The 23498-nt window shown below is 30.6% G+C and overlaps 2 protein-coding genes across 12 annotated transcripts in view; one reads left to right on the top strand and one right to left on the bottom strand.

Annotated features, from left to right (window-relative positions):
* LOC106686063 (potassium voltage-gated channel protein Shaw) overlaps positions 1–9046 on the top strand; it is a gene marked incomplete in the record, with an annotated part of 559367 nt that extends 550321 nt beyond the window's left edge. Inside the window, 2 exon segments of the mRNA XM_067045426.1 lie at positions 4797–4924; positions 8732–9046. Of these exon segments, the coding sequence (XP_066901527.1) occupies positions 4797–4924; positions 8732–8845 (242 nt within the window).
* Positions 9047–12180: 3134 nt separating this feature from the next.
* The window catches only part of Gug (Grunge), a 65599-nt gene continuing 54281 nt past the window's right edge, over positions 12181–23498 (bottom strand). For 7 of the 11 annotated variants that reach the window (XM_014429171.3, XM_014429168.3, XM_014429173.3 and 4 more), the window contains 6 exons: positions 21414–21526; positions 19989–20279; positions 18578–18690; positions 17798–17889; positions 15351–15439; positions 12181–13876 (listed from right to left, as the gene is read on the bottom strand). In XM_014429171.3, coding sequence (XP_014284657.1) covers positions 15376–15439; positions 17798–17889; positions 18578–18690; positions 19989–20279; positions 21414–21526 — 673 coding nt within the window. In that variant the 3' untranslated portion in view covers positions 12181–13876; positions 15351–15375. Of the gene's footprint in view, positions 13877–14148; positions 14201–15350; positions 15517–17797; positions 17890–18577; positions 18691–19988; positions 20280–21413; positions 21527–23498 lie in introns of those variants that run through there. The other 4 variants (XM_014429178.3, XM_067045423.1, XR_010842877.1 and 1 more) reach the window with 3 other exon arrangements.

Raw genomic sequence — 23498 nt, 5'->3', positions numbered from 1 at the left:
TATATATTATTAACTTTTTTTTTTTACTGTTGTAGATTTATATTTTTGTGGGTGTTAAGGATCAGTCTGTTAATTTACAATACACAAAACCTGATGATATACGGCTAACTTTATTGTGTACATTTTACATGTACATATTCATTATATACTGGATAAGGTTACACATAGCAGTAAGGTAACATCTCAGTGTTGCCACCCTTAACACAGTCAATAATAACAGCCATATTTAGGCGACGTTTCGTAACTTTATTGTTTCCAGTCATGCCCTAAAATGAAAAAAACCTGTTTTTTAGAACAAATACTTTTTCCAACTAATTACTATAAAACTACAAATATATAGGCATAATTTAAGATTAATAGTATAAACATTACTTAAAATCGCCTATTTCAGTGTGTTCTACATTGTTGAGATACAACTAACTCGAGATTTGTGTATCATTCATGTTAATCTAACCTAATGTGTTAAGTTAAAAATTTAATAAACCGGGCACGAAAATTAACATCCCCTAAAAATATAAAATAATAGTTGAAAATAAAGTAGTAAATCTACTTCTATCAAATGCGTACCCACATAAACTAGTCTGTTAAATACTAAAGCAGACACAAACATTGATAGCTAACGATAGTACACAATCCCTTATACCCATACTATATGTATGTAAATTGGAGTTAACATTAAAATATATCATTGCTATTACATTAAAAATATTAAAAAAGATGAAAGATCAAAATAAAATACAAAACAAAAAGAAAATGCTCTTAAAACAACAAATACCCCCATAAACTATTTACACTATATAAAGAATAATTCTCAAATATAAACTAGTAGATAAGTAAAAACACATAAAAGTGAATATGTATGTACATAAATTTTGGCTAACTCTCAATTATTAACAAGAACTATGAGAAAACTGTTAGATTGAAAATTCATATATAATAATATTGTGATTATTAAGATAGATGATATAATGTATAATATATATGGTATTAGCAAACCCAATGCTCAAAGAAGTTATTTTGACGCGCCTTCGAATAGGCCATACGCGCCTGTTCCAAGGTCCTCTGGCCCGTGAATCTCCACCTGTATGTCAGACTTGCGGAATGCGACTTTCCGTCAATTACAATATTTCAATATAATAGTGGCCATGAATCCTGACACTTTCCCCCGTTCATTGTGTGGTCGAGGGCACATCCTAAAAGTTTAGAATTAGAAGACTGTATTTTGTGAATCCGAAAATTAAGGCAATAATGACCCATGAGTGGTTTTCTGATGCCTTAAAATAATTTAATTATTTAAAGTATCAAATAAAAAAATGTATCGAAGTATCTATAGATTTGTTATTAGTATTTATTTATTTGTTGGCATCTCTATTCAATTAACCAAACCAAACCTGTAACACTTATATTAATTTTTTTCATTTTTCGAACAACCGAGGAGTTTAAATAAAGGGAAAATAAGCTACACAGTCCCATGAATTTCTCGTTTTCTACAATAAACAGTGAGAAGAGAGTGGTTAGAAGAGCTGGAGACCGTCCTCATTCGTGAGATGGGAGGCACAGCGGGACGAGGAAGAACCCCCAGGGAGCACTGGGACGCAAGGGCTACATCAACAGAGCCCAGCTCCGCCGGAGGTGCCCTAAATACACTTGGAACAGGACAACACTCAAGGGCGAATAAATCAAATTAGCAGCCCATCCAATTCTAAGCAGCAAGGATTGCCTTGTCCCAGGGGGTTTGTTAAGGCACAGCTACTCCTGTGAATTAAAATGGGATGGAAATAGGGAGGAATTTACAACTAATGAGAGCTAGAACTAAACAAAAACAAAAATAGGAATTTAATTATTGACTGCCAGACATTTAACAAGATTTTAATATCCACATTTTTAATTTCTTAATAGTTCAATTAAAATAATCTACACTAAATCACAATGTATGCTATGAACCTGTCTTTACAAAAGGACACCAAATTCCAACGTCTGTTATTTGTATTCATAGTCAAGTTATTCTTCAATCCTGCTAAGTAAACATACATTGTTTATATACATGACCTTTCGGGCTAATAATATAAAAATATAATGCTCACAAAGAACAGACGAACATAAAAAATAAAAAGATGTTCCGGGTCGGTCAAATTAACTAAAAAAAACTAAATTATTGAATAAAAAAACTATTTATATTGAGCTAACGTTTCGCCCCACGTTGCAGGGCTTCATCAGGGCTAAAAAAGATACAAACAAGTAAAATTAAGTAATAGAATAAGATGGAAAAAAGTAAACTATGTTGTGATAAAAAAATATGTGAAAATTTATATAAAAATTAATAAAGTTAATTAAAGAAAAGAAAATCAGTTGCACGGTGAAAATCATAAATAAACAAGAAATACAATAAAGTATTGGACATGTAATGAAAAGAGAAATAAGTAGATGAAAGAGAAATAGAAAAAATTGAGTACACACTAAAATACTAAAATAAGGGAAATAGTAATCAAATTTTTATTTTTTTTATTTATTTCTTTAATGTGATTTACAACTGTACAAATAATAAATATAATAAATAAATATGAGGTATGCTTCATTTACACTTGAAATTAAGAAGGAACCAACCATTGGTGGTACTTCAAGCATTAATTTAAATTAGAAGGTCCCGCGAACCATCTTCTTTTAAGACGCCTCGGAGGATTATCAGGAATTGTTAAGGGTGAGAGATTAAGAATTAATGGGTTAGGATGGGTAAGCAGTTTGGAATGAAAAGACGCATATCTGGTTTGGGCCAAATCTGCAACGAATGGGATGTTAATGTCTGAGTTTATTTGTTACGTAATAAGGAGCATCAAGGATTTTACGTAGGATTTTGGATTGTAACAGGGAGGAATTTGATGGTTTGGTGGAGCCCCAGAGCTCAATTCCATATGTCCAAATCGGTCTGATTATCGTAGTGTATAATAATTTTTTGTAGTGAATTGAAAGTTTAGAGCGTTTGTCAAGTAAGTGTTGTAGCAATCGGAATCTACGAGCAGTTTCTTGTCGTTTTAGTCTTGTGTGTGGATTCCAAGTAAGTTTTTTGTCAAGATGGAGTCCTAAGTATCGAATCTGTTCAACAGGCGTTAGTGGAGTATTTAGAAAGGATACTGTAGGACAGGAGGGTAGAGGTTTACGACGGAGAGTAAAGGTGATCTGATGGGATTTATCAGGATTTATTTTGATTCTCCAGTTTTGAAACCATTGTTCAATGGATGTTATGTGTGTCTGTAGTGTTTGTGATGCATTAGTTGGGTCGTTGTTTACAGAAAGTATACATGTGTCATCAGCGTATGTTGTTAGCACTGTGTTAGGGTGGGTTGGGATGTCAGCTGTATAAACCATATAAGGAATGTATAATAAATTAAAAGTAAAATGAAGGACACCCACCTTTCTGAACGAAGGAGGGCCAAGGAATAGTTTGAGGCAGTTGTAAGGTATCAACAGGGCAGGGGATTTGACGGTCTACAGATGACGTTATATTTGAAAAAGAAAAAGATAACAAAATAATATTAGAAAATATGGGAATATAGTAAATAAAATTATATATTAAATGATAATATATATAATAAGAGGAAGAAAAAAATAAATTATAAAATGCAATAAAATGAAAAGAGTGGATACTATAACGATATTTTATTGAACAAAAGAAACTATACAAAAATGTTTCAATTTTTTTTTTCATCGGCTCCTGAGCCCAATGTCAAGAACCCTCGGACAGGTGTTTAATATTTTTCGAATTAGTTTCACCAAAAAATGTTTCATTGAAATCGGCGTTTTCAGGTCTGTAGCCTAATTTTTAATAACAATTTTTAAATGTTTGTCGATCTCATTAATATTCGAATAAAATAATTGCCTAAATAACTCAGAATTTGTAAACGCTCGTATCATAGATAATTCTCGCCATAAATATGATCCCGGACTACTCCTTAAAATCATAATTTGTCAATTACTTAAAAAAAAAAAAAAAGAAAATAGAAAATATTGTCTCACAAATTAAGGATATGAATGAGAAAAACATTTATAACTCTAGCCATAGGGAGAGATTAAATTTCCGACAATGCTTAGGTTAAAAACGTAGTATTTAAACAAATTTGCAATACTTTTTAAACAGATCACAACCACACAACAAGAAATATTTATACCAAACGAAAAATAAAATAACATTAAATAAATTTGACCAGAGCAATATTCTTTGGTGATTTCAATAATCAGACTGATCTAGTCCTGATAAAATTGTCTTTTCGTTTACCAAGCCAATCAATCCATCACAAACAGATCACATATTTTATTTTGTACCTTTGATAAAATTTAAATAATAATAATAGCCCGAAATATATAGTTTTTTTTTATAAATAACAAGAAGTATAAATTTTATATTGACTAGAACATTTTCACTTAGTTACATAGTTTATTATGTACAAAATATTGAAAAGAAACATAATTTCCATAAAATAAATATTTGAAATAATTATCTATGCCAATAACAAATAATATATACATTTGCTGTATACAAAGTAAAAAAAAAAAAAAACTTAAATCAGCGTCATTATGAACTTATAATTTAAATACCAAAATAAAACAGCAGCAAAAAGTATCCAATCAATTTATGTAACATCTCCTAAGAAAACTGAAAAAATTCATTTATAATTTAATAATGATCCTGAACCGAATGAACAATAACAATCTCTTTATTCTAATAATTAATTCAGTCTTATCACAAAGGCCTGTAAAATAGTGTATACATACAACAATTAATAATTATTTGATTTTTTTAGAATCTGAAGCTGCAAGCAGTAGCGGGACGAGCCTAGTCCCGAGGGTCGGAGGAGCGATGGTGGCCCCAGCACCACTCCAGCCGAGGGCGGCGACCATTGGGAATGTCAGCCTTCTCCTGCCGCTACAGGTATACAGATTCAGAACTTAATACTAGAACAATACCTAATATAATATAATAAACTTTACTATTTTATTTAAAATTACAAACTAACACGCTGTTTATCAATTTTTGCAAAGATATTGTAAAAAGAATACTTAAATTATGTACATTACTACATAGTACAAGACCACAAGAGGAGAAAAAATAAGTTATTTCACCCCAATTTCTGATTACTTAATTGAAAACTAGGTATAATTACTAGTCAAAATTGATGAGTCTGCCAAGTATAGGTAAGGGGAATAAAAAATGGCGGCTGTTTCAAAACGTTAAAAATAATTATTTTTTATTCGGAGCTCAATACCTTTACAACTACCAACAACAATAGAAAATCTAAGAGATTTCATCTTTTGGATCAGCATCATTTAAAGGAGAGTGAATTTTCTAAAATGTAAGCCCTAATTTACGTTCAATGGTTCGAGATAGCTTTTTAAAAAGTAACATTTCATAAATATGTTGTATGAAACGTACTGAAAAATTAGTAGTTAGTGAATTTATTTTGACAAATCTATATCTCAAAAACCATTGGACGTACCGATGTCTATTAGCGCTCAAATTAAAGTTAGTTTAATGAGCTATCTTTATAGTTTATGACGTTTATTTTCGTAATACTAGTTTTCATGATATTTGCTAAGTTTATATTTATATTCGAATATCATAAAAACTACTACCCCTAAGTGTCATAAACTACATTATAGTAAGTTAAATTTCCTTTATTTTGAGTGTTGGCAGACATATGTGCGTCTTATGGTTCTAGAGATATATAAGTTCAAAAATCCAACATTTTATACGAACAACTAGAAATTAACATGTTGTGAGTTTATTTTGTCAAATATCATCAAAACTACTAGTCAAACAAAGATAAACATTATGAACTATTTTATAGTAAATTTAACTAGCTTTAATTTGAGTGCTGGCTGACATCTGGACGTCACATATTTCCTGAGATATAGATTTATCATAATAAATTAACTAACTACTGATATTTCAGTACATTTTTATAAAATGTTGCTTTTTAAAAGGCTATATCTCCTGAACTATTGGGCGTAAATAGCTCTATTAGGGCTAATATTTCAGCAAATTTACTCTTCTTTAAATAATGTGCTCTTAGGTTTTCTAGTGTTGTTGTTAGTTTTTAAGATATAGAGCTCCGAATGAAAAATTAATGTTTTTTTAAGGTTTTGATACAGCCGCCACTTTTTATTCCCTCTACCTATACTTGGCAGACTCGTGAGTTTTGACTAGTAATTATACATAGTTTTCATCAAAGTAATCGAAAATTGGGGTGAGATAACTGCCTTTTTTTCCCGGCTCTTGTACTAACACCTCCCTGCGATAAACTTACTACAGGAGTCATAAGAGATGCTTCTTTTAATGTTTCGCAGTAAAATCGAAAATTTTCGTATGCTATGGCTTTGCTTTTATGATATAAAATAATACATTCACAAATATGCCGCTATTCAGGCAAAACAGCGATGTTTTTTGAAAATCAAATGGCACTCTTAAAGTAATAATAACATATTTACAATTTATTCTTGAAACGAGTTTTAAATTTTGAAACCTAAAAATAAAAAGCTAAACACTGTCGAGCGGGTTGTGTTAAGTATTCTGACTCTAATTGACGATATGGGGGTATTCTATACAATGCGTGTTAGTACAAGTTAGTTAGCTGACTAGAAGATGAATGGACATGATAAGTCTCTCGGATTTGACCGGTAGGTCCTCGAAGATCGAAAACTTCGCTCTGCAAGGTACGAGTCGGCAGTCGCGTAGGAGAATGGATATCTTTACTGGGTACGAACCGTAGGTCCTTGTAGAAAGGAAACTTCGTTCTGCAGGAGAGGAGTCTGCAATCAGGAAGAGAAGTGTATGTCGTGACTAGGGACAAGCCGCTGGTCTAACCATACAGGTAGGAGGGGATGATTCAGAAAAGGCAGAGTGAATTAATAAACAAACGATCATTTTCAAAAATAGCACAAGAACGTACTGATTAACTATTTATTATATTATCTCTACCTCCTAAGGCGGACAATTCCGTGAATAGGAAACTATCAATGAGGCCTTCTAAATGTACCCTCTTCAAGTCTCCAGGTTATTAAACCATATGGATACATACTTCCTGTAAGATCATAGCTTTCAGTGGATCAGAAGTTCTTTAGTAATCTTTATTAATTCAAATGATACATTTATGAATATTACATCTTATATATGAATGGAATATGGTCAGGCTGCGGTCAAATAAAACTCAAATAGTAAATGGCTGTACTATTTTTATTTGAGCCAATGTTTTGCCCCAAGTTGCAGGGCTTCATCAGGGCTAAAAAAGATACAAACACTTAACATAGTTACAAAAAAAAAAAAAAAAAATTAGTGGAAAATAACAGGGGTATACAGTGCTATCTTTGGAATACATAGAAGTCTAAATAACAGCAAACCTTTTGTTGTCAGATATGTCACTATTCAAGCAAAGCAGTGATATACAGATATGACAGAAGGAGGTACTAATAGGTCAAAATAAGACAGCCTAGATAGTTTTCAAGCTTAGATAAAAATTTTACCTACAATGAAAAATATAATTTACAGATAAGGCAGAATAATTTGCAACGATGACTTAATCTTATGAAGCCAAAAAATAATATATAGTATTGGAAAAGTGCTGAACTGGAAAATTCATTACATAATTTTAATTGTTAGATAGGATACGTGATGTAAAATATCATACAAAAATAATAAATTTGTAATAACAGTTCAGGTGTGAATATGTTTATGAAAAGTTATTTTTTTCGTTACTTTTTATCATTATTAGAAAAAAATAATAATGATGTTATTAATTACTGATTATTTCCAACACAAGTTGCTATGCTTTGCCTTAATATTAAGTAAATAAATCCGAATTAGATCGAAAAACAGAATGTTACCTTTCCTTGAAGAATTTAAGCTCAAGCACTTCCTATGAAGTTGTTACTGATGAGATACGGTGAAAATGTTACAATGAAACATAAAATTTAATCAGAAAAATTAAAGGTTATAAACAATAAATGAAAACGGTAATAGTAACAGATAGATAAGAGATAAAAAGAGAGAAGAAATATCATCTCTTAATTGTACTGTCTTTAATATTTCTTCTCTCATTTTATCTCTTACTATTACCATTTTCATTTATTGTTTATAGATATAGCCCTGCAACGTGGGGCGAAATGTTGGCTCAAATAAAAATAGTACACCCATTTACTATTTGAGTTTTATTTGACTGCACCCGGACCATATTCCATTCATTGATACACACAGTCAATCAACAATCTTCCAGTACATCTTATACAGTTGTCGCATTAGTGAAATAAAAGTATTTGCAAGTAATAGAACAAATATTAATATAGGGCGTTTGCCTGATCCCTATTAGTTGCTAGGTTGCATCATGCTGGGCCATAGCGGTTTTGGCGGCTGTAGAAGTTACTGCATAGACCATCAGGTAGCGGTGTGGCTACACCATTAAATGTTAATTTAATGTAATAAATATATTAACCCAAAATATAGTTGTCAATATTTTCATATGCTGTTTTACTTTTATCCTTATAAAAATAGAAACTTTTAACTGTGCATTATGTAAAATTTTAAGACTGTACAATTATGTCAATGTTTTTAAAACTTTACCTCATGCAAACATAGGTCTATCCAAAAGTATCCTAATAACTTAACTTTAGAAACATAGTTATAATATACTTACTAATTTTGGTTTCCAAAAACCTTTTTCAAACTGGATCTCAATTTTATTTTTAGCCTCGATTACTGACAACCACCTCTGACGAAATGACGAAGAGAACTATAATCCAGGCCCACGGGAACTATGGATGTGGAGCAGAGGCGTCAGTCAACCCATCTTCTATAGACTAGCCGTACAAAATGAAAATGAAAAATATGAACCACTCCGAAACCAAATTTCATATTCATTTTTTTTGTTTCAGTTATAATTTTTCATATTTAAAGTAGCCAACAATTATGTGCCAAAATTAACTTTACCTTTATCTATAAAATAAAGCATATCATGTTTGTAATCTATTTGAATAAAATATATTTTGAATAATCTAACTAATAAACATACAGTTTGAATTTACTCATTATTCCATTAATGAAATAAATGAACATTATATTTTCTGTAAACATTTAATTAAAGCAAATAAAGTATATATATGTAACATTTTATATTTATTTATGTAGCAAATTTTTATGATGTAATAAGCAGACATTTGCCATATTTTTTTCATAAATAGAATGATCATAAATACGCTGCTCCATTAGTAAAAGGATGCAATATTAAACTTTATGAAATTGACTTTATTATGAGGGGGGTTCAAAAACGTATTTACTTCATGTTTATTAATCGATAGAATTGTACTTTAAAGTCACTATGGAAGGAATTATGGAAGTAAAATTCTTGACGAACAAACATCTAGTAATTGCATTTTTGAGTGCGCCAAACACAATAAAGTCAATTTCACAGTTTTGTATAGCTCCAGAGCAGTGATATGAATACAAGAAAGCACTCAATAATGAACCAACAGACATATTTGTGAAATTGTGTTTCATAAGATATATCATTAATTTTAGTTTCTCAAGAAAATCCCCAGCATAGCATTCCTAACATTATCACATAGGAATATCTTGGGATTTGTTGGGAAATGAAAATTATTGGAAAAAGTTATTATTTATCAAATATAAACCACTTACACAATCCTATCTTTAGGCAAGGTGAATATCAGGATGTCATTGGCGCATGTGAGACATAAAATAAGTGGTATCACATCCTCATTTAGTAAACGTGTGTATTTCATTTAATTTTTTTAGAAAATTCAAATTGAATAACTCACAAATTTACCAGTGCTGTGCTGAATAAGAGCTTTAACTGCTAACACTGACATCTCTAAATTTTCGATCTTTCTAAGCGAATAACCCAAGGACGATTCAAAACGATGATAGAATTACTTAATTATGTTTTTAATAATAATTTCATTGTAAACCTACCGACTACCCAACAGTATCCTTTAATAATGTTGCACTTACCCCTGTAGAACCTCGGATTACATCTGGACAAATGACTAGCTTGGAATCCTCACACAAGACTGATAAGACAGGAAACTGCCCGTCGATTCCGACTATTACAGTACTTACTACATAAACGGTCTGAACTTCCAATCCATTACAAAATACTGATTTACATGACTATAATAAGGCCTATTGGGACATACAGAGTTGAGCTTTAGGGATACACCATAGCTTCGAATTCCTCTTGTATCCAATCCTTACAATCCAAGATCCTTCGTAACATTCTCAACGCACCCTAGTTTGTCACAAATGAAATCATACATTATGATCTTAATGTTCCATATGTACCCAATATAGCCTGAACCAGATATCAATCCTTCCATTATAAATTCCTTAACCCACAAGTTTCTAACTTTGCTCCCTCTCCCATTTCTGACAATCCTCTGAGGCACCTGAAAAGAAGATGGCCTCGAGACTTTTTAATGTAGACATATTATTATAGTGCTACCAATGGGTAGTTTCTCCACGTGCCTGTATCACACCATTACAATCTTACATCAAATTTAAAGATGTATTTTTATTCAAATACAGTTGTAAATGTCAATAAATAAATAAAATAATTATTTCTGGATGAAATGAAACCAACTGAGAAAAATGCAGGGGATGATACAATAATCTATTCACTCTCATGGAGGTAATGTGAAAGAGCCTTTTGGGGGCCAGGAAAAATTTACAAGTGTTGTTGAGGTAAGTAAAGTTATGTTATTTCTATAAGAAAACCTCAAAAATTTCAGTTGTTAAGCTTATAACTTTATGAAGACAAATTGTAATAATATCTTTAAATCTCTTATTAAATAAAATCAAAAAATTTCATTCTTAATATTATAAAAATTATTAAAAAGATTGATTAATTAATATTAACAAAACATTGCTATATTAATAATATTGGAAGATATGTGTGTATACATTACAAGTAAAAAGTCACATTTTATTTGATAAATATAAATCAAAAAATATTTAATAATTATGAACAATTCTTTCGAAATACAGGATTATTAGACATTTTTATCGATTTAGAAATGCATTTTGTGGATAAATAGCATTTTTAAGAGTCTCTGGGGATCTCGAGGCGAAATTAAAACATTTGATGAATTGCTGTGTACAATTCATCTTCGGGATCCCTAGGGACACCTCTGTTTCCCGTTTTTATGCAGAGTTGAAGTGGCTTTATCCTTCCTACCGTCATAAGTATTTCCTGGCATCCTTCATCTTTCAAGTCATCCAATCCCGCTGTCCTTCATACGTCTCCGAGCTCCTATTAAAATCCTCTATTCGTTCCCGGTCTTCAGATTTATACACAAGGGCCCACTGAACCCCTGCTTTCGATAGATCGTTCATTATCAGAGCAATATCCTTGTGGAACTCCATCCCTTCCAACATCCGTCGCTCCAATACTCTCCCTTCTCTACCTTTAAATCCCGCCTGTTCAATCATTTCTTATCCATTTAGACCCCATAAAATTGTAAACATGTATGTTAGCTATTATATCATTCTTAATTATTTTTACATCTTTTTCTTTTTTATTTATTCATTTTTTTTTTTTTCTTGTTCAACTGACAAAAGTGAGAAAGTAACCTATAATTATTTTTTATAATGACTGTTTATATTTCTTTGTATTTTTTGTTTAAGTATCTCAAAGGCTCCTCAGCCCTCATCTATTGATTTCTCTGTATTATTATATATATATATATATTATTATTATAGTATTATTCTACAGAGACTCGTCCCAGAATAAATAAAGTATTATTATTATTATTAGCCAGCAGTTAATGTACCTGTTACTTATAGAGGGCAGCTTTGGTAAACATTAAGGATTCTGTTAGGTAGTTAGAACATGGAAATAGTTATATAGTTTCTTGAATAAGATGGCTGGATCATGAACATCAGATGGATTAAAAGACTGGTTGAGCTAGTTAATAGTTAACACATTCACTCCCATTGGATAGATATGTGTTAAGATAATTACAGCGTTGTGTTATGAAAATATGAACTAAACTCAACTGTTTGATAAATTGACACTATATATAAAAATGAAAATATATACATAAAAGTTTTAAAGTATAACTCAACCTATAAAGCCAAAACTTAATTACAATTTGGAACTTTCATTCAAATAACATAAATCCTTGAGTGTTTGAATTGTTTTTGTCTGGAGTTTTTATTTCTTCACAAAATATCGATTACAGATATTACAGCAGTTCGGTTTTACATTCCAAACAAGGTTTATATTACAAATCTATATATCATAAAATACAAAACCATTAAAGCAATACTCCAAATAAATAGATAATTATACAGAAAAGTTATAAGGTTACATGAGATTTAAATATAAAATACACACAACACATACAGAGAAATATAATTAGATATGTCACTAAGTTTTTTTTTGTTTTTTTTAGTTTTTCATCATATTTTGTAATTTACTGCAATAATACCCGTTATTAATTTAAATGAAATCAAGGCAGTTTATTATACATTTGTTTTTTGTTAATTTATTTTTATATATTTGAGGTATGTATCACATTTTTCTTTCTACAAAGTGCAAAAAAATAATGCCCCTTCTCATTTATTTATGAACATCTGCTTTCCTTTTTTTTTTTTCTTTTTTGTTTGTTGTATTTTCTTGGAAAACATAAATGCCAAATGCATCAATAGATTCAATTTTATTATAATTTTTCTAAGAAAATGTTAAAAATGTTTTTTGTAAAATTTTTTTGGAAGCCAACAGGGATGCCTAATGTCTAACTATTAAAGCACTTGAATAATTTATTTTTTATTAATTTTGTTAAAAAAAAAAAAAAAAAAAAAAAATTGCTCGCGAAAGATTATCGAGAGACAGGTCACTCAACTAAAGAAACTGCCTAATTTCCTGTTTTCTCCTCTTAATTACTATTTAACCAAGTGTCTAAAATACACTTCGCTCAGAATTGACAGTAATAATAATAGTTTAAAGAAAGTCAGCTAGGACAAATATAACAATTTAAAAAAAGGAAGAAGAGTACATCATAGGCGTATGGTGACTTTTTTCTATTTTTTTAATAGTTTTTTCTTAATTTTGTTTTTATTTTTAATGAATATATATATGTAAAGGTATATATACAAATTTCCCCCCTAAAAGTTTAATTATGTTATAAAAGAGCTACTTTTAAAATACTTTTTATAATTCATTAAATATCTCTTCTGATATCTTAGATCTTTGTAATTTAGTACTTAAATCACAAATTTTACATCTATTTAATCATACTTTTAAGTATATATTTTAACATTTAAATAATCATAAGAATATAATATTTAATTATTTATTTACAAATCCTCCACATTTACAAATTAATGTTCTATAAATTAGTTATGTATAAAAACAGATGACTATACATAGATAATAAAGCTTTTCCTCTAAAATAAATTATAAAAAGCAGAATTTGAAATTTAAAAAAAAAAACACGTAATTTAAAGAACTAGTTGTTCTTCAGTAAATATATATATATATAAAATCATATATACACGTTTAAATAAAACATTGTCTTAACTAATATGAGGATATTATTATTGACTGCACTTAAAGTTATCATAAATTGTTACTAATTATCACAAAATAAAAATGCTACATCAAAAGGAAAATAAAAACCTATATCCTTAATTGATAAGAGAGATACGTGGTTGCGAATTTGGAATTTAAAAATAGCAACCATAAGTTATAATATAAAGGAGTGAAGACGAAGAGACTCTTAGAGCTTGTCCTGCAAACCATTTCTTTGGTGTTCTATACTTCACAGGGTTCATTACGCTGCTAATTTTAATCTGTTGAATTAACGCTTCTTTGTGCTGAAATAATAACAACAGAATACTTTATTCAATATTAATTAACATTAAGAATATACTAAGATTCAGTAAAGCTAAGAAGCAGGTTACTACACTCGATGGATGTTCCTGTAAGAGGTTATATGTCATATTCTATTACATAAAATAGTTACAGAAATGACATTGGTATGAAATGAAGAAAAATAATACCTTATAAATGAATAAATTAAAGAAAATAATAATGACATAAATTTAATTCTGATGAGTATGCATGGTGAAAGCAGGTCTTTACCGACCTGGTTGAAGATGTGGAAGAGGACCAGGCGGCTGATTGAAGTAGAGGATATTCTGAAAAAGATGGACATTAAAACATGGTGGATGCTTGCACGGTATAGGAGAGAGTGGAGGAAGATTATAATTGAGGCTCAGATTCTTGTAGGACCGTATTGTTAATGGATAAATAAATAAAATCATGGTCAAATTTACAAGAGGGATAAGATTATTCCATTTCGTAATTGACCACACAAAACCTTAAAAATTAAAATACAAGAAAATAAATATAACATAATAAACTAAATTTTTACAATTGCTTAACCTTGAACGATGCCAGAATATCAACTCAAATAATAATAATAATAATGAAGGCCTAACAAATTCTAAGATTCGATGCCAATACCACTAAATGCTCTCTGCATACATCCATCCTTCCAGTGATGCCCTTCCAAACCCAATCCTACTAAATCAGTTTTAACGCAATCCTCCCATCTAAGCTTCAGTCTACCCCTCGGTTTAGTGTTTATTAATATGCTAGGGATCTTTAAGCCCTACAACCATCTTATAACTCATAGCTGTAACTTGAATTATGCATACCGGGTGTAGGGCCCTTAATTCAGAGTTATGTAATTTTTTTAATTCTCCTGTTAATTTATCCTTTTTCAATCTGAATATTTTGCGTAATTCTTTATTTTTGAAAACCTTAAGGTACTGTTCACCCCTTAGTGTAAGAGGCCACGTCTCGCATCCATAAAGAACAGTGGGAAGGATAATAGTTTTGTAAATTTTAATTAGTCATATTCCATTATTGTTACTATATCCATGCAACTTTCTTTACCGATCGTTGAATAATATACTTCTTCTCTTCCAATCTTTGTGCTTGCATCTCCTAATATTATTTTCATACAACTTCGCGGTAATTTATCGTAAACTCCCTCCAATTTATCATAGAATTTGCATTTAATCTCTTTATCACTATCTTCAGTCGGAGAATGTTAATCAGAGCGATTTTAAACCAACGTCCCTGAAATATTACTACCGATATCCTATCACTAAAAAATTTGACATCCCTCAATGCGGAAAGCAAATTATGCCTAATAAGAAATCCTGAATATGAACTCTAAAATTCATAATAGGCAGTCATAATCTAAAGTATAATAACATATACATAATGTAAATATAATAAAATTAAACAAATCTATCAATAATTAATAAAGTAACTTACCGAAGAATCAACGGAAGTAGTCAGTTCAGGGCCTGGCACCCCTAGCAGCATCTTCTAGAGCTCTCACTTTTAATTCCCTCTCCCTTTGTCTGTGGACATGAACCAAATGAACCATCTCTAGACACAATCTATCTCCAAGCCTGCGACACCTCAGAAAGGCGGCAGCCTAGAAATACCATTTCATATCATTTCATTCAAAACTCAATCCACCATTACCCGTCGACTTGGCTATTGTTAATTCCATCTTCTTTGTTAGAAACTTTGCACGATGATATTTTTTCTGTTTCAAAATTAAAAAAAAAAATGGACTTGAGGAATAGTGCGAATTCTATTTATAAAGTGATGTGTTATAAATGTAATGACTAAAATATACATGTTACTTTTTAATTTTTTTTTTATATTAAAGAAAAAACCTGAAGTTTTTTCCAAAATGGAAAAAATTCAATTATTTGTGGCTATTACACTTTTTCTAAAAAGTGTTAAAATCAAGCAGGATGGTAAACTACTATTATCAGAGTTTTTAATGATTCTTTAATTGTTTTTTAACTGGTGTAAGAAAATTAGTTTGAGAAGAGTTAACACTTAATTTTGGTAAAGCAAGTGTCCCATTTAAGACAATAAAAAAAATATTATTTCACCATATTTTGTAGTGAAATGTTTGAACATTAACCCTTTTACAGGCAGTAGCCATATTTATTCCACCGATATACCAGCCTCAATTTTAATTGAACTGTTTTCAATTGAAAATTCAGGCTGTTTGTTTTTATTTAATGGCATAAAACATCACTAGTCATTAACATCATTAATTTGTTATATATTTTTGCTAACATTTGTTTTATTACAATTTTAAATGATAATATACATAATAGAAGGGGAGAAGAAATATTTATAAAATAAAATAAAAAGTAATATTAAAAAAAAAAAAAAATGTCATGGATAAAAAACAGAAGAAATAAAGTTAAAATAATGGGATACAATATATGTAAGTGATTAAGAAAAACAATATACCAAATAGGTGGGGATACAGAGATCTGTAAATATATAATAGAAAATTAAAAAATAAGATACATGAATACAAATGAAAAAGGAAGGATAGTAAATATAAAAATAATTAAATATGGGGTGAGAATTTAGAGAAACAAGAATAAAAGATATGACAAGAAAGTGGGCTTCTGAAATGCAGAACAAAGAGAAAAGAAGTATTGTGAGGGTTTTATTATGTTCAAAATGTGTCGGTAGGTAAGGGAGATGCAGTCTTTATTAACTTTATGATTGATGGAATTCTCCGTTGAATTCGGAAATCCGTAAATGGATTCCGAGATAAGAAGTTTTTTATGGTTGGGGAGAGTGGCAGTTTCTTCTCCCCCTCTGTTATGTATATTATCATTTATTGTGTACCTAACTTTAATAATTTTTACATTATTATAATTTTATTTTTCATCTGTGCGATGTTATATTTATAATAGTAAATTTTTTTTTAAAAAAGAGAAATACAAATTTTATTGGTTTATCATTGTCTCTAAGGGTTTTTGAAATATTTGGGTTTAATCCTAACCTATTCAGGTGTGACATGAAAAATGGCCATTCCTGGAAGATATGGCTAATTGTCAAATTTTTGTTATAATATTGACATTTTGGAGGCGTTTATTTTAAGATAAGATAGGAGTAAGGCTCATGTGACCTATTCTCAGCCTAATCAGTACTCCGGTATTCCAGGGCAGGACGTCCTTTTTAACTATTTTTAGTTCACTCCTAGGGCTTTCGTTCCACAAAGATTGCTATCTATCTTTGATTTCCTTTTTGAGGACTTTAGTCATTCCTGATGAGGTATTTATTATATATAGGTATTTTCATTCAGGCTGATATTTAAATGAGATATACACGGTAACTACCCATTAAAGAGTAAATAATGATTTTTTTTCTCACATTCTATAAAAAGTAACTTATTACAAAAATAAATTATAAAACCTCAAATATTATATAAAACTATAAACAGTAGGATTAAAATATAACTTTAAAAAACTTGGGGAACAAATGTTTAGAAGTCGGATAAAATAATAAATAAATTATATATAATAATATGGATTAAGCCAAGTCTTATTAATTTATTTTTTTAAACATTTACAGTTTTTGAACTAAATTAATTAGGGGTTTCAAAAATAGTTAAGCAAGTGATTTAATTCAGTTTGGTAATGCTTTCACCTCATGATAATCTAGTATAAAAATTGTTAAAAAAAAAATGGATTCACAATTGCTTTGGAGTCTTTGTTAAACATCTCTAGCAAATCTTTAGTGAACCTATGTAGCTCTTGAGCTATAGACTAAATATAGTCTATGAATGTAATTTAAAACATATTAATTCCTTTAAATTATTTCTTAAACAGAACATAAATAGAAAAATAGATGGAGAAACATTGCAGAACATAATTAAGTAAACACTGGTATACCTCAAGAACTCTTCATGTTGTGCAGCGAAAGGATGCGGGTATCTTTCTCTTTCCATCAGCATTTGCCGCTGTAAATGTTCATGAGCAGCAGCCTTCCGAATTAATAAAACAATATTATTTCATGAAACTTAAAATGTAATAACAATTCTTAAAGGAAATTTGACAAAATTAAAAATTTTTAAACTTGTAAAATAAAAAATAAAGTATGAATGGAGATGATGAATAGTTAAGAAGATCTCCTTCATGCAGGCATAAATGCACTTTTCTGCTATTAATTTTGAAAATTAAATACAAAACTTAAATACAATTAAGTAGATTTGATATGGGAACTAGATATTAATCAAATCTAAATTGTTCATACACAAAAATCATTATGTAGAAAAACAAAGACAGATTAACATTTAATACAGTAATAATTTTCAGTATCAGATTGCAGAGGGTCTTGATGTTCGCATCAAAATCTATAAAACCCGAACTCTCTTGTATAAATTTTGAGTGTCACAGGGTGGGCTTGTGGTGCAGTAGCACTCGGAGCATTACCTAGAAAACGGTTAACCTTAGGAATATTACAAAATTATTTTCTCTGTCTTCTGTGTTAAATTGAAAGTTCATTGCAACCGCACTTATTTTTCTTATTTCCCTATGGATATTACACAATATGTGATAAATATTTTATTAACCTTTACCGATCCCTGACAATCAAGTTCTTTATTAATTTAAAAATTGTTAATAGATAGTAAAAAACAAATTTAAAAAAAAAGGAAATTAAAGAACATGTACCTGATGAGCCAACTGGTCAGCATAAGGCCGCGATAAGAGATCAGAAGGATGATGAAGCCCAAGGGCCTCCCTAGGAGGCAACAAACTAGGGCGGGGGTAAGCACCAGTCGTACCTAAACAATTATAAATAAACATTATAATTCAAACATTTTCAGATATCATTCTTTAGATCACTACAAATATAATTTTTATTTCTGAAAATTTTTCATTTTTTTTTTAAATTCTATCGTCATCCTCACTTCATAATTTATTGATAATTAAGATATTCTGAGAAATACTAAGTAATAATTACTGCTAATAGTCATATTTAACTATAATATACCACTTAATCATTTCATAATAAATGTATGTGGACTATGACGGTTTCTTGAAAGTTTACCTGACTTATTTATCCAGTATAACTGTTTATATCTGTTAAGACTAAAATTTTAGTCTTCATTTTGATTAAATTAAATAAATATTGTTTCTAAAAAGATGATCTGTGGCTAAAATTATTTCTTAAGGCATATACAGACCAGATAATAGAATGTTGGCAACTCATTGATGTGTCCACACAATATATTTATTGGATACAGGTCTGACATGGATACGTAGATACATGTTTTCAACAGTGTTGTGTATTAAAAAAAAACTCATTTAAATAAAATCGAAGAAACTGTTACTGCTCTTTGATCATAATAGCTGTGGATGCCCATAAAATAAAGTGGTGACAACTTGATGTCTGAAATACTTTTGAATGATGGTACTTTTGTATGATTAGAAGAAATTCTTTGTTTGATAGCTTTTTTTTTTAATTTAGTGTTTATTTTTATAGAAATTATCATAATTAGCCACACCTTAGTTAATTCTATTCTTATTACCTATTTATTTAGTTTTTTAGCTCATGTGTGTGTATCTTTTGTAACCCCGATGAAGTAATGCAATGAGGAGCGAAACATTAGCTCATAACAAATAATTTTATGGAGGCCATCTTCCTTTTATTACAACGAAATTTTATGAAGAATTTTCTTTAGAAACAATGAATTGATCATTAACATGGTTGAGTGGGTATGAAGTATAAAAAATTATAAGTATGAAAAATAACGTATCTAATGAGAATTGCAGCATTTGTTTTTGGAAAAATAGTAGACATGTTGAAGTTCACAGTACACACTAGGCAATGTTTTTCAATTGGAATGGAAAGAAAGGATAGAAGCAGCAACTGACAAGATTATTAATCATGCCGCCTGATGTTACCGTGTATTCCGCCAACTTGGTTCTAATTGGTGAGATATTAGCTGACAACACCAACATGAACACGTCAGCAATTTGTGACTGGTCTGTACTTACCTTTAGAAACACATCTTTATTCAATAACTTCAACATTTTTCTAATTTTATCTTGGACCCTAAGTTCCTAAAATTTGATTTACCTGGTAAGGAGAATGGCGAGGGCGGACCCGGAGGCTGCTGGGGAGTTGAGGACGCAGATGGCTGCGGCTGAGTAGGAGGTTGAGCCTGGCCTGGATGGAGGTGGAGGTGGGTGTGGGCATGGGTGTGAGCATGAGTGTGTGCGTGGTATTCTGGGGATATCCCCGCCATCTGTAGCCTCACCATAGGATCTGTGGCCAGGGCGAGCCTCTCCTCGGCACTGCTACCTGATCCAACACCTGCCCCTCCACTTCCACTACTGCTACCTCCGCCACCAGCCCCCGTCATCGTCGCTAGAATTCATTGAATGAATGCAATGAATAACAATATTAACAAGTATGACAGCCTGAAAAACCATTTTTCCTTACAATGTTTTGTTTTAGACTGTAAGATAAGCATTAAATAGTAACTCTATTCAGTTCATACTGAGCAAGGGTCCAGTAATCTGTCTGTTCAAACATGACTAAAACATATTGCACATTATGGGGAAATATACTGACGTCCAACCTCGAATATTGCAAGGTTATGAGAAGACAGTGAAGAAAATAATAAGTTTTGTTAGCTAATCCTTCTTTTTACAAGAATTGAAGAGATTATTCAATTTTAAGAAAAATAACAATTCTTTGAAAAAGAGTTGAAATTTTTTTTTAAATACATGAATCGACGAAAAATGTAAGATATTTAAAACAGTAAGTTTCATATAGCGCTGTAATCCTATGTTTTATATTTTTCTGGTTGGATTCTCGAACCTGGAAACCATGACCCACCTCAAACTGGTCAACTTTTTTCAGGGGTAATAATCTTAACACCTGAATTTGCTTCAGTTAGCTCTTGAGGATATTCAATCTGGTGATTGGGCAATTAGCAGCTTATGTATCATTCTGCGCTGTACGTAGAAATGCCCTCATGAACAATTTCAAAAATATAGGCCCTATCCGCGGTCCATTTTAAGCCTCAGCTGCTTTCAAATCTACCATCTGATCAATTTCCTTACTTAGCTCATTCAGTTTTGTCCTCAAAACTTTCTTAGGCCTTCATATTAGGTGGTTGTAGATATACTAAGGACTTTTTTAATCCCTTTATCCTGCTTTCTATGGAATCATCCAAAGACCAGAGCTTATTTCTAAACTTCATAAAGATTATAAAACTTGTACCTGTTTCTAGAGATTTCATAAATTCCAGAAATAAAAAATCACAACTTTGGTAAAATGCTGCTTAATTAAAACTACAATATCAAAAAGTTAAAAAAAAAAAAATTATTAATTTCACCATTGCTATTTTAGATATTCTTTTAGTATTCCTAATGAAGGAGGATGATGAAAAAAAAAAAGTTTTTATCTTATTGCCACAAATAATAAAGCAATTTAAATGGCACTCGATGTGTATATTATTATTTAACAACCAAAAATAAAAATATTTGTAAGTACCTAGCCTTTCCAAACGATCTCTCTCTAAGTGAGAGAGGGGTGGAGGTTGGCCAGGAGCTCCAGGAGATGGGTATAAACCAAACTGGTGAAGAGGGCCACCTGGTCCAGCCCACCTGAAAAAAAAATTAATAAATATAGCCTCAAAGTACCATTTTTTATTTATTTATTGTAATTTACAACTATACAAAAAAAATACAATAAGTAAATATGTGGTATGTTTCAAACACTTGAAAATCTTAGAAAGGAACCACGCAATGATGGTATAAATTACCATTTAAAACTACAAAATTGATTCGTTATTTCTAATTAATGAAGACCATAAACACAACGAATATCTTTCCAGTTATAATTTTCCTAGATATTCAGTAAATTTTAGCAAAACATTTCAGTATTTTTTTTTTTTAATTTTAAGGAATAAAATATTTTTTTTTTATATTTTAATAAATTTATTAATTATTATTTATATAGAAAGTCTCTAAGAGAGAAGTCATTTAACGATCAGAGCCAATGTAAATGGCAGAGAATAGGTATTCACCATTTTAAATAAATAATAAATAATAATATGAAGAAAATAGTCAAATTATTGAAGGAGAAAAATTATACATGTTTCCAAGAAGTTAATTGCCTAGATACGGAAGGCTCTGCAATGTTTGTAGACATTCCCTCAATAATACTCAAAAGGAATGATCAGGGGTTAGGTTTTCTATGGAAGGGGTTAGGTTCAGAAGTAGAGGAACCATTTCTCTTGCAAAAAGTAATTTTTCAGGGGAACTGGGTATTGAGAGGGGCAATTCAGAGCACAGTGGAAACCATTATTTTGGACTCACTAGGAATATTAGACCATAGTATTGTACTGGGTATTGTCAACTCTAGGCGACGAAGAGGGAAAAACAAAATGAATTTAACTGGTTATTGAGAACTAATTATCTCTAATTCCTTTTAATATTGTATATTGGACTGCCTGTATGCTGCGTATTAGCAACTTAACACAACTGAGTAACCAGCAGCAAAACTTTTTCGATTTTCTCCCATAATTCATAAAAATACAAACCAGAAAACATTTTTTAGGGAACAATTTAGGTGGTTAGAGCACACTGTAGAAGAAATAATGCCTGAATGGTCAAGAATATCAGCCACAAGAAACATTTATTTAAGCAGAGAAGATAGACCAGGGTGGTAAACTAAACAAAGAATTATTTATTTGTGCCAACGTTTCGACCTGAATTTCAGGTCATCAGTTTAGCCAGAACCTCTGCTGAAGCTACCAGAAATTCAGGTTGGAACATCGGCACGAATAAATAAAGTAGTTTGTTTATTTGCTTACTGCACCCCCTGACCATCATCTTCTCCACTTATTAATCTACGGTCAATAATCTACATCTCATTATGAAACATTTATTTTTAAAGAATCCCCCCTCACTACAAATGTTATTGTTAGGAATTTAGGTAATTAAAATTTGAAAGATCTTTAAAGTTAATAACATTGTGGCAACCTTTTAATTTTAAAACATAATTATATCTCCTCAATTATTTGTACATTCCTACCTATCACAAACAATTGATATATAGGCAACATGCAGAATAAACAAAATAACAATAATATTTATATTTCCTGTAAGTAGGAGGTTTTCATAAAACTAAGTACTACCAGGGCATTCAAAAAGTCCTGTCGTTTTTCGTTTGTTCGTTGTTTATTTTGATTCTAGAGTGTTTGCTAATTAATTCCGTTCAATACAACTTTTATCTATGTAAACACAAATGTTTATACTTTATGAATAGGAGGCTAAGGAGGATTAATTTAATGCAGTCACCATCCAACTGTCTAGTTAAAATGATTCCAGTTGAAACTCAAATTCGGTCGATTTTGCTCTATGAGTTTAAACTTGGCTCAAAAGCTGCCGAAACTGCTAGAAAAATATGCTCCGTGTTTGGGGAAGATGTGCTGTCTGAGCGGAAGGCACAATTTTGGTGTTCAAAATTTCGTGGAGGTGACGAGACACTAGAAGACGAGGCACGCTCAGGTCGACCAACTGTAGTTGATAAGGAGGACGTTCGAAGAGTAGTAGAGTTGGATCCGCGTCAAAG

The sequence above is a fragment of the Halyomorpha halys genome, unplaced genomic scaffold, assembly GCF_000696795.3.
Source record: "Halyomorpha halys isolate HHAL.00 unplaced genomic scaffold, Hhal_1.1 Scaffold770.1, whole genome shotgun sequence".
In the NCBI taxonomy this organism is placed as follows: domain Eukaryota; kingdom Metazoa; phylum Arthropoda; class Insecta; order Hemiptera; family Pentatomidae; genus Halyomorpha; species Halyomorpha halys.
The sequence above is the reverse complement of the archived record's forward strand: the minus strand, read 5'-3'. Positions and strand labels throughout refer to the sequence as shown.